At 49.7% G+C, this 12,309-nt stretch overlaps 1 protein-coding gene and 1 non-coding gene across 2 annotated transcripts in view; one reads left to right on the top strand and one right to left on the bottom strand.

The window, feature by feature from the left end:
- Window positions 1-12,309, top strand: part of PSD (pleckstrin and Sec7 domain containing) — a 79,812-nt gene that overhangs the window by 20,583 nt on the left and 46,920 nt on the right. The window contains exons 5-8 of the mRNA XM_060275075.1: window positions 5,308-5,502; window positions 6,071-6,151; window positions 7,679-7,791; window positions 10,660-10,718. Coding sequence (XP_060131058.1) covers window positions 5,308-5,502; window positions 6,071-6,151; window positions 7,679-7,791; window positions 10,660-10,718 — 448 coding nt within the window. The remainder of the gene's footprint in view (window positions 1-5,307; window positions 5,503-6,070; window positions 6,152-7,678; window positions 7,792-10,659; window positions 10,719-12,309) is intronic.
- Window positions 9,508-9,589, bottom strand: TRNAN-GUU (transfer RNA asparagine (anticodon GUU)). The gene has a single exon. It is a non-coding gene; the product is annotated as a tRNA-Asn (tRNA).

The following is a 12,309-nucleotide window of genomic DNA, read 5'->3' as shown; positions in this document are numbered from 1 at the left end:
GCTTCCTGCACTCAAGCGGAAGCCACGTCGGACATTCGGCTTCCAAGAAACGTTCACAAACCAGAGCACTTCCGCGTTTGCGGCGTTCGGGAGCCGATTTGTTCGGGCCAAGCCGTTCGAGAACCAAGGTACCACTGTATACTGGTTGGTTGTAGAAAAAAAGCTCAAAGCATTTTTTGTATGTATAGTGATAGCTCAGTTGGTAGAGTGTGAGACTCTTAATCTCAGGGTCATGGGTTCAAGTCCAATGTTGGGTCAGACTAGATGACCCTTGTGCTTCCTTTCAATTCTATAATTCTATGAGTCTATGAAATGCATAGTGCAGATGAAGCCCTATCTGCCCTGTGGCTAGCCTTTTCATTTATGGCTCCCCCGCACACCACCGCTTCTCTGAAGTTCTGCCCGCAACTTGCTTTATTTTCTGCCGCACAAGTGAACAGCAGCCGTCAGCAACAGGAAGTAAATCACTGCTGAGGTGGGAGGCAGGTTTTGTCTTCGCCTCCGCTGTGACCCTGAGACAACCCGTTCTGTTCCCACACACACACACACCCCAGCGGTTCCCACATGACTTACAAGGGGAAAGGAAATTAAGCTGTGTTGGGGAAGGTTCACAGTGGGGAAGCAACTCCTGCCCCTTGCTCTGGATGCGCCAAGATGTGGGGCGAGGGGAACTTTTGGCTCCTGCCGCAACTTTGCCTCTCATTCAGCCCCTGTGCTTTTTCTTGTGACCCCCTCAGCGGCTCCCGTGGACATCTGCAGGAGAGAGTCATCACAATCCGTCCTATTGGCAGGCACAGCGCCAGTTAATTAATAAAGATGGGATAGTTACCAGAATTGGCTCTCTGCGGCTGCTCACTGCTCTCTCCTGCTTGTTGCCTACCTTAACAGTGGGTGCCATGGCAACGAGGAGAAGGAAGGAGGGGGTGCCTAGCAACAAGGAGGGTCTGGCAGCAGAATCCTAAGCAGGACCATTGGGAGATGGCAGCGGAATGAGAGCAACTGGAAGAGGAGTGGGAGAAAGATGGAGGGGATGGAGGTGGAGAGGGGGGATCCTGGAGCGTTGTGCAAGGTGGAAGTAGCAGGAGCAGCCTTTCCCTTTGCTTGCATCTCTCTACACCAATATTCCTGTTGGCGAGTCCAATAAGGGAAGGGGGAGGGTATTGATCATGATGGTCCAACACACGGGGTCTGGTTCTCCCACCTCCTTCCCAAAGCATAGTTAAAGCTTCCCCAATGTTGGGAAAGAGGTGGGACCCTGCCAGAGCTTTGTGCCTCCTTCCCAAGGCACCCTCCAACCATCTTAGTTAGGGACTCCACTCTGGATCTGCGTAGCTTTTTTTTCTCCCAAAGATATCCCGCAAGGCAGCAGAGGTTTAGGACCAGAGATTTCCTTCTCCAAGTTGGGCTGCTTTCCCAGGTGGGCGAGCCCCACCTGCCCCCTCACTTCCCTCTCTAGCACATGCAGAAACCGCCTTCTTGACCCACTATTTGTCTCATCCACTCAATCCACTGGAGTCTGTCTTCACATGCAGGGGAAGTCCGTAACTCACCAAGGGTTTGAGACCCTCACCTGGTTTAACCAGCCAGCCAAAGCCATTTCCCAGGGTGCAGCTGCTGTGGCATGTTGACAGCTTCTAGGAGCCACAGGTGAGAGCTAAGTGCAGGGTAGGGACCAAAGGTGGACAAACTACCCCAGAAAGAGCATGTGCCCCCCACTACCCTTCCCCTAACACCCCACTACACACACTTCTGATATCCTAGCTCAGTCGGTACAGCATGAGATCTCAGGGTTGTGGGTTCAAGCCCCATGTTGGGAGAAGGATTCCTGCATTGCAGGCGACTGGACTAGGTGATCCTTGTGGTCCCTCCCAGCTACAATTCTGTGGTTCTATCTGGGTTGTTACTGCCTAGGAGAGTGGTCTTGTTGGTTCCAGAGGTTCTGAGGACCCTCCACAGCCTCACTTTTCTCCTGCCATCAAGTCGCAATCTCTCCTCTGCCAGCGATCAGAGCGACGTTTACTACCTCCCCATCCCACTAATCTCATGCTTGAAATCTAATAAAGTGGTAATTCTCCTTGTGCTAAGCTAGCTACCAATAATTACTTTTCTCCACAACAAGGGGCAAAGCCAGTGCTTTCCTGTCCTGTGATTTAGAAGCAGCGTCTGTGGCTGGCTTTTGTCGAAACCAGGGATAGCTATAGATCTCTCTTCTCCAGACAATGGCCTGAGGGCTGGGAGGATATATTTTGACACGCAGAGCCAACCGCTTCCGGATCTATAATAAACTCTGCGCTGCCAGTCAGAGCAAGCTGCAGAGAAAGGAAGCATAGGGAGATGCTGGGCCATTTCTCTTACAGCGTTTAGAATGAAAATGCTGTATTCACCATAGGCTATGTAGAAACAAACTGCAAATTCAAATGGAACGGCTAAACCAGCATAAGAAGAAGAGTCAACTGAACATCATACTGGTTGAAACAGAATGAATTAGCGTAGAAGCCCATCTTGCAATCAACACATTTTCATTCTTGGGTTTTGCCAGCCCGGTTAAACCACTGAGCCTAGGGCTTGCCGATCGGAAGGTCGGCGGTTCAAATCCCCGTGACGGGGTGAGCTCCCATTGCTCGGTCCCAACTCCTGCCAACCTAGCAGGTTTGAAAGCACGTCACCTGGAAGCTGTACGCCGGCTCCCTCAGCCAATAACGCGAGATGAGCGCCGCAACCCCAGAGTCGGTCACGACTGGACCTAATGGTCAGGGGTCCCTTTACCTTTAAGCAGCAAGAGGTGTCTTTACTACCATTTGTCAAAAGCCATTCTGATTTCAACTGGCTTGGCCAGTCTGCATAGTCTTTCGAAATCTGGTGTGTGTGTGTGTGTGTGCGTGCGCGCGCGTCTATATATCGAAGCATAGCTGAAAGCATATAAAGAAGTGTGAAAGATCTACCAAGCAGTTCTCCAGTTTGTGTTAAAACTTAAAACTGCTTCTGTAAAGGTAAAGGGTCCCCTGACCATCAGGTCCAGTCGTGTCCAACTCTGGGGTTGCGGCGCTCATCTCGCTCTATAGGCCGAGGGAGCCGGCGTTTGTCCGCAGACAGAATGGTCATGTGGCCAGCATGACAAAGCTGCTTCTGGCAAACCAGAGCAGCGCACGGAAACACCGTTTACCTTCCCGACGGAGCGGTCCCTATTTATCTACTTGCACTTTGATGTGCTTTCAAACTGCTAGGTGGGCAGGAGTTGGGACCGAGCAACGAGAGCTCACCCCGTTGCAGGGATTCGAACCGCCGACCTTCTGACCAGCAAGCCCTAGACTCTGTGGTTTAACCCACAGAGCCACCTGGGTCCCTTCTTCTGTAAAGGGGCCCCTGACCATCAGGTCCAGTCGTGTCCGACTACCACCATGCTATTTCTTCTGTTCCTAACAGAGATACATCCTGCTACATAAACGAGTTAAAGTCCAGGCTCTGTGGATCATAAAGGGAGTTCATGCCAGTGGCTCATCTGAATGAATTTCTGGGTTCATGTGGGTGGACCAGAATGAGGCGCGTTCCCCCCCCCCCCCGACACACACACACACTTTAGGGAGGCTCTCAGTTGTCATCTTTGTAATTTTAATCCAATAATTAAACACCCACAAGTGCTTAAGATAGCACTTAATACTCTCTTTATCTTTTTTGGCACAGAAAGAACATTAATTCCCCAAAACCTCGGTTCCAAAAATGAGCTTTGGATGGAGTTTAGATTAGAATTAGATTAGCGTTTTCAGGATAGACAATCACAAATCATGCAATTAATAAAGAAGGTAATCTGAAAAGGAGCTATTGTGTATCCTTGGTTCACATTGTTCTTTAGGGGGATGTTTATCTTGAACACAACCAGAGTAGTGGCAGAATATGCATTTTAAAACTAGGGTAAGAGTAGTCAGATTGCTTCCGGATAACTTTCCCCATAATAACTTTCCCATTTAGTTTGTCAAATGCTGCCTTGACATCCATAAAGGCTACATAGTTCTCATCATCTTCCTGCCTACAAAAGAATTGCCAGAGATAGTGGAGCCAGGTGGGAATGGGGGGCTGGGGCTGGTGACCATTGTGACAGGTAAGGCAGAAGGGAGGGAGCCCAAACTGTAGCTGGAGCCAGGCCCATATCCAAGCGGAGCCCATTCATTCCAATCCCCTCCCAACATTTCTTCGATGAAAATAGGGACATCCTCTTCTACGTCAGGAAGCTTCTCTCACATTTGATCTCGCCGCACACCTAGGCATCATATTCACATTGACACCATTCACCTTGAGCCAATTGCAACTTCACCACCAAACCTACCTCACGGGATTGTTGTAAAGAAAAAATGACAACACTTTCCACAGACGCAGTGGAGATTTTCCATTTCCGGCCTCCTTGAACCAGTTAATTCATACAAATAGGTGGAACATTTCCAACTGGAACCACTTCTTTTCATGTTTAAGTGGTGGTGGGGGCTCGAAAATTGCTGCCTGCTGCTTTCTGGCTGCTGGATATCATTTTGGTGGTGTCTTTAGCCCCGGAACACAAACCTGGGAGTGGCAGGGGAAAGATCCTTCAGGATACCAAATACTTCTATCACCCACGCTGGTCCTGCTAGCCTCTGGTTTACTATCTAGAGTAATATTAACCAGAACAGTATTTTCCACAGTCCCAATCGGCATAGTTCACACACATACACATGCCTAACGCTGGGTGATATCTGGGTTTCAACATATATCACCAGCTAAACGTCACAACATACTGATATATCACAGTGTCTGAAATAAGGATGGAGCGATGTAGAGGCATTGGCTGGCTTCACAGTTTTTCCCCGCATCGTCATTTTTGCCAGCCCCTGCTCTTTTGATTTGCTGCCCCTGCATGAGGCAGGGAAGAGATGAGCTGGCAAAGTTAACAAGGGCTTCAGGAATCGAGAGAAGCATTGTCTGGCTTCACAGTTTTCCCCACATTGTGATTTTTGCACAGCGCACACACACACATCATGATTCGTGATATATTGCCAGGTCAAAAATTATGAAACCAATATCCTGATATGGACTTCGAACCAGTTTGGGACGATATATATGTGCCCAGCCTTGCACATGCCCCAACTCCTCTCTATGTAGCCTTTGTTAACCTGGTGCCCTCCAGATGCAAAACTGTACTGTCTGGGGATGACAGATGTTGTGCTCTAAAACATCTGGAAGGCACAGATTGATTTAGAAGCACCTTTGGGGAAGGGCAAGAGCACAAAGGCTTCTGTGACAGCTTCTCTCTGTGTGTTTTTTGTGTTTGTTTCATTTTAGTGAACATCCTCTCAGCCAGCTGGTCTCTGACTCTGATTCCGAGATGGACAGCACAGAGCAACTCGCCCTGGGCAGCACAGACACCCTCTCCAACGGGCACAAGGCTGATCTGGAGGCCGCCAAACGCCTGGCAAAGAGGCTCTACAACTTGGATGGCTTCAAAAAGGCAGACGTGGCCCGCCACCTGGGGAAGAAGTACGTGTGGGTATTAGGAGAAAAGATTCTTCCCCCCAGAGCTTTGTTAATTCCCCCGAGGGAATGCAGCAGCCTGCTAACACCCGAAGCACAGGAAAGTCTTGTGGAGGAGGACAGCCCTCAAAAGGCAGCCTTCCCTCCAGAATGACAAGCAACGCTTTGGCTAGCTTGTCTTCATCACCAGGCACTCTTAGGAAGGCGGCATTTTCTCTGTGGCCCACATAGTTATGCCCTAGGGATGGCCTGTCTCCTCTAGGCCTGACAGGAACGTTCGCGCTCGCCATATGCGCCTCCGCTTCTAATGCAGATGGTCACGGGAGAATAAAAGCACTCCCGAGAGATTATGGCGCATAAAGGGGCGCATGACAAAGTCCTTCGCCAAAGACCTGTGCATGCTTCTTGCGGGCCTAGTGGTGTGTATTCTGCCTCAACAATTCTGCCTTCCTCTTCCCTTGCTGCAGTGTCCCTGGTGTTCCCCGAGAACTCATCTCCTCCGTGTTTATTCCTCTCTTGTGTTACATATACAGGTTTTAAATATATGTATATATCTCCCCCTCCCTCTCTCCAGTAACGATTTTAGTAAGATGGTGGCAGGCGAGTACCTCAAGTTCTTTGAATTCACTGGAATGAGTCTGGATCAAGCGCTTAGGTGAGTGTTTAAGGGTGAAATCTCCGGAATACAGGGTTGTCCCATATTTAAATGTAAAATGCTACGTCCTGTATTGATACAGTTTGTCTTCCCCCCTCTCTGTCTCTCTCCCTGCCAAGATAGGAATCCTCTTCAAATGCATGTGTTTGAAAGGGCACGTGAAAAGACATGTATTTAAGCTCCGGCTAGCAAAGCACAGATTTAGAAATTCATGTCTATATGTGTGCACGCATGCGTGTGTGACAGATTCCAGAAGCGCTGTCCTGTTAGGCTGCAATAGATTGTAATGAATTGCTTTTACGTCGCTTCAGCACCTGATGGGGAAAATATCACCCCCAACTGCCCCACCCTGTCCTGTCCTGTATTTTGCCAGAGCAAAAGTGGCAACCCTAGTCTAGACCCACACAAGCCCGCAGGCCAGCCACGCTCCATTGCCTGTGCTAGTGGGTTTCTCTTACTGTCCATTTTGACTGCGGATGTCTGTTTTAATGCTCAAACTGAGTAGTTTGATCATGTGTTCCATACCCTCCAATTGCCCCTGTTTTCCAGGGGAAGTCCCAGAATTACGAAAGCCGTCCCAGCTTCTGATTTGATTCCGGAATGTCCCTCTTCCCCCTGCCAGTGCCACCACCACCACCAAGTTTGGGGAAGAGCGTGATACAGTGTTTGTCCTGAGTGGCGGCGACAGCAGTGGCAGCTGAATGGCGCATCTTGTTGCCTCTCCATGGCTGCCACTACCAGCCTCCTCTCTTGGGCAGCTCGTGGCAACTTCTGGAGCGTGGGTGAAGGAGCAGGAGAGGCTACCGCCACCAAGGCCCAGTCTTGAGTGACACACCAGTTTTGAGGGGCATGCAGAGGGCAAGGGCACCCTGTGCGAGACGAAAGGGGGAGTGGAGGACAAGGAGTCTTGATTTATATATTTTAAAAAATGCTTTGTGCATCCGTGTCTAATCTTGCCCCTTTCTAAAATTTATTTATTGGTGTGTCTTTTTCTTTTTGTCGATCTGCCAAAGAATAAAATAAAATCAGGATTAAGGGTTTTTTTCAGGACAGTGAAGGATGTGTGTGCTGTGTCTCATTGGTGTCGTGGTGGTGGAAATGCTCTGAGCGCGGAAACACAAGAACGGGTGTGTGTGGGTGTGTGTGGGTGTGAGAAAGGTCCCTATTTTCACCTGAGGGATGTTGGAGGGTATGGTATTGTAACTGCGTGTGCTTATATTCTTTGCAACTGGTTTCCAATTTGTCAACCTCTTCGTGAACCACCTTGGTGTGTGGTTCACGAGGTATGTAAATTAAAGGAAGATGATACAAGGGTGCTGCATTGTCCCTGGATGTGACAGCACCTGATAAGAGGGGAGAGATGGGGAAAGAAGAGACAATCAGTTGGCCGTGGGAACAGCACTGTGAATGCCGCTTTAAACTTTCTCTGAAGGAAGAGAGGTTTCCGATGCTCTGCTCAAACATCAGGATGTCAGAGGGCAATGGCCATTGCTTTGAGGAGTCACCATTGCTTTGTTTCCTTTCCAGATCTTTTCTAAGGGAGCTGGCCCTCATGGGTGAGACTCAGGAGCGGGAGAGAGTCCTGGCTCATTTTTCGCAGCGTTATTATGAGTGCAACCCCAAGGCCATCTCTTCGGAGGGTGAGATAACCGTGAAACTAGGAGAAAAGGGGTGGCTGAGGTTCTTGGACTTGCTGAGAAACCAAAAAGTTGTTTCTGTTCACAGAGACATCACAGAGACGGAAGACACCCGTGGCTTCCATTCAGACGATGCAGTGCCATAGGCAGGCATCTCTAGGCACCATGGCAGTAGTTTTCAACCAGTGTGCCGTGGCACCCTGGGGGTGCCTTGAATGATAGTCCGGGGTGCCGCAGGCAACACTGGCCTCCCTCCCTCTTCCCTTCCCTCCCTCCTCTGATGCCCTCTTGTGTCTCTGCCTCCCAAAGGCTTGCACAGCTGTTTGTTGCAGCAGCCCTGGCTACAAGCTCCCCAGGTAAATGGTGCCTCTGGGGCTGGCCAGGGGGTGCTTCTCTGGCCTTTGTGGGGCAGTGTGAGGAGGCACCTCTCTTTGCGACGGGGGGTGGTGGCGGCGGCGGCGGCTCAGAGACCAGAGGTGGCAGCTGCAGCTGCCCAGAAGACTCCCAAGGACAGGAAAGAAGAGAGGAGGCTGAGGGAACACTCTACAAGGGAGGGTGTTCGAAAAAGGGTGAGGGGCTGCCAGCTCTGCAGGCAAGGGGTGGCATAAGTGGGCTCCTGAGCCCCACAGGGGTGCTGCAGAAAGAATGTAGTTGGTCAAGGGAGCCGTAGACCTGAAAAGTTTGAAAACCTCTGCTTCACGGGGTTGGAGTGAGTTGTTTGAGGCACTACTTGCTGTTTCACAAAAGGGAAGCGAAGGCCAAGAAGCTGAATTGCCAAAGATCAGAAGGGTTCTCAGAAGGAGGGAGGGAGTTGGCCGGGCTGGATAGAAGGATGAAAAGGAAGAGGTGAAGAATAGAGGGAAAGGCAGTTGAAGGATGCTGCGGCAACTCCAACCTGGCCTGCTGTCCCCACAGCGCCTGTGCAGGTGACCGTAATAATGATCATTTTTATTGTAATTGATACAGCCTTAATGAGTACAGGTAAAGCATATTGTGTAACTGGGGATAAAATGTCCCCTGCACTGAGTTTTTAGGCTTCCTACAGCCTGTCTGGGTACCTCATTCAAAAACACAGAGAGATTATCAACTGGGGGGGGGGGCAATCTCCCATCCATTAGCTCTCATTGATGAAATATCAAGCAGTATGCCTAACAAAAGGAATGGTTGCCTGAATCACAGCATAATGAGCTGCTGCTATGGAAGCTCACATTGTCACCAGGAATACACAGAAAACACAATGATTCACCCAAGAACTAATATTGAGTGTTTGACTTGTGCATGAAGCTGAAAGTGCTCGAGAAGAAGACAACACTCTTTTGAATTTTAAAACGAAGATGAACATGCCACAAGAAATATTTTAAAACATGCCCCTTTCTGAAAGTGACAGCAGGTGCCTATGGAAGGGTTTAGGAAAGCAACTTCTCCCATCTGAAATGAAAACTCTAAGATCAAATGCCCCCTTCTAAACTCCTTGGGCAATATGTAGCTATAGGAGATAACTGCTTCAGTCACTTGCGGTGTGCAAAAACCTCGTGTTACTTTCCTTCCAAATATCCACTCATGTGGCTATGAATCTAGTTCTCGATGTTGTTGTTGTTTGTACAGGGGCTTTAACCTGTCTCACTTTCACTTTCCTATATGTGCCATGCACACAAGACATAGAATCTTAGAGTTGGAAGGAACCACATGGGTAATCTAGTCTGTAGTGCAGGAATATTTTGCTCAACGTGGGGCTCGAACCCATGGCCCTGAGATTAACAGTCTCATGCTCTATCGACTGAGCTATCCCAACCCTTTGAGCTACTGTAGTTAAAAGAGTCTTTTTAAGCTCAGGTGTTGTCCACATTGGGGAAGCTTTTGACCAGTGATGATGATGATTTATTAAATTTCTATACTGCCCTTCATCTGAGGATCACAGGACAGTTTACACCAGGCATGTCAAACCTGCGGCCCTCCAGTTGTTTTGGACTACAATTCCCATCTTCCCCAACCACTGGTCTTGCTAGCTAGGGATCATGGGAGTTGTAGGCCAAAACATCTGGAGCGCTGCAGGTTTGACATGCCTGGTTTACACTATAAAAACACAAAAAAATGCATAACATAGCAACAAGCAACAAAAACAACAACCCCACCCACCCAAAGAATAATAACCCAACAAAGAAACAGGTTTGACCACTTCAACCAATCCTTCTATTAAATAATGCAGTTTTACCTACATCAACCACAAACCAATGGCCAAATCCTGTAACACTGCGATAAAGCTCTAATTTCTTAACTTACATTTTAAAAAAATTATTATTATTTGTTAAATTTGTATACCACCCTCTACCCGTAGACCTCAGGCTGGTTCGCAACATGAAATTACAAAATAAAAAACACAAAATGCATAATCAAGATAAGAACAAAAACAAACCAATACTTCCCCCCCACACACAACACATATAAAAGGGCATCAGGTGTCAATCAGCCAAAGACCGGGTTGAAGAGGAACATCTTCGCCTGGCACCTAAAAGTGTGTAATGAAGGCACCAGGCGAATTTCTCTGGGGAGAGCATTCCACAAACAGGGAGTCACTGCAGAAAAGGCCCATTCCCACGTTGCTGCCCTCTGGACCTCTTGTAGAGAAGGCACACGAAGAAGGTCCACAGGGGACAATCTCAGGGTCTGGGTAGGTTCATATGGAGAGAAGCAGTCCTTGTGGTATTGGTCTCTCGGGCCTCTTTTATTTCATGTAAATTTTGGAATGGTTCACGCAGCATGTAAACACACATGGCAGAGAGAAAGTTACCGAGCTGCAAAAGGGGCCGCTAAATTGAAGGGTGGCTGGATGTGGGGCTGATGATCTCTCTCTCTCTGGTGCTTGTGCTACAGATGGAGCCCACACTCTGACCTGCGCTTTGATGCTCTTAAACACAGACCTCCACGGCCATGTAAGTGCTTCTTTCCTCCCACTCTCTAGCTGGTATGCTGAAAGCCTTTTACTGACATGCGTCAAGGCAGCTATGCAGGGGAAACGTCCTTTGCTGAGCTGGGAAGGCTTTCTACGAAGCTAAATGAGCTATGGTGTATTGTCGCAGCCAGATTGTGCAATTGTCTGGAAGCTCCCCTGTGTGCCCAAATATGCCTGTTCTGCTTCCTACAACCTTCCTTTAGAACTCCCTGCTGCCCAGTGGCAATTTCTCCATGGCAAATCAAAGGAACATGGGGGATTTTCTAAAAATGCCAGTAGCTGACCTAGCTCAGAAGCAGAATAATGACATTTGCTGAAATATATCCCGATTCTGAATCTGGAAGGGGGTGCAGAGGAGGGTTGGCTCAAAGTGAGCCACCTTCCAGAATATGGCACAATGTTCCATATGCGGCAAAATAGAAGGGGCAATTTAAGAGAAGGGGGTAAGCATGGTAGGGGGTGGGGCGGAGAAAGAGGTGAGAGACTGAAAAGAATGGGTGGCAAAAGATGACCAACACAAAGGCAAGATGAAAAGATTGGCTGATGTATATATACATACATATATACTTGCAGCATCCCAGAATAAGGGATTGTTGTTCTAAGACTTAGAAGGGTCTTCAGATGCTTCCAAGCCAGGACCAGCTCAGTACATTTTGCAGCCTGAGGTGAAGGCAGTGGCGTTGCGTCCTTTGCCAGTGCCCGGGGCATGTATGCTGGACAGGACCAGGGGCGGGGCGCAGAGGGGGAACAAAACCCGCTGCACAAGCCCAGTCCTTGCCACTGATGCTGCCAGCCAGGTGCAGGGCACAGAGGCAGGGCCGTCTTACCCATAGGCACTAGGGGTGCAGGGGACCCGGGCGCCGTGCTCTAAGGGGCACCAGGCTGAGAGTCTGGGGCCCAAGAGTTGAGTCAGGGGAAGAGCCCGCCCGTCGGTCGGAGCGCCATGGTGGGCTCTTCTCTGTGCTGTGAGTTTGGGGGCGACCGAGCCAGCGAGACGCTGAGGCGGCCAGCTGGCTCTGCCCTCATGCATGCCTGGGACTGGGCAACCTGGAGGGGGCGCCGGGCAGATCTTTGTACCCCGGCGCTGTATATGCTTAAGACAGCCCTACACAGAGGGTTCACGGGGCCGCACTGCTCTGCCTGACCACCCACCTAAACGGGGGCACCCAGCCGATCCAGCACTTGGCAGGAGGATCCCCCCCAATGCTGGCCAGGCGGCCATTCAGCAACGAGGTCAAGGGCGTGGCAGCTAGGCCAGGCTTCAGGGCCACCTAGAGACCCTTGACGGCAAGCTGGGTGGGGCGGGCAGCCCTGCAAGGGGGCACTTTGTTTACTCACCCACAAAATTGTGCACCTCGGGCTACAGCCCCCTGGCCCTTCCCACGCTGCGTCACTGGATGAAGGACAAGATCCCTAAACACCCAAGCCGAATTTCACATAAAGAAGGTGACCAGAATGACAGTTGAATCTTTCCTCACCTCTGGCAATGGGGCATAAGACTCCCATCATTCCGTACAGCAATGTCTTCCAACACTGCGCCTCAGCTCCCCACACTGCATCGAGCAGCTGCC

This window comes from Zootoca vivipara, chromosome 5 (genome assembly GCF_963506605.1).
Source record: "Zootoca vivipara chromosome 5, rZooViv1.1, whole genome shotgun sequence".
NCBI classification, from domain to species: Eukaryota; Metazoa; Chordata; class Lepidosauria; order Squamata; family Lacertidae; genus Zootoca; species Zootoca vivipara.
This window is presented reverse-complemented; position numbering and strand designations above follow the sequence as displayed.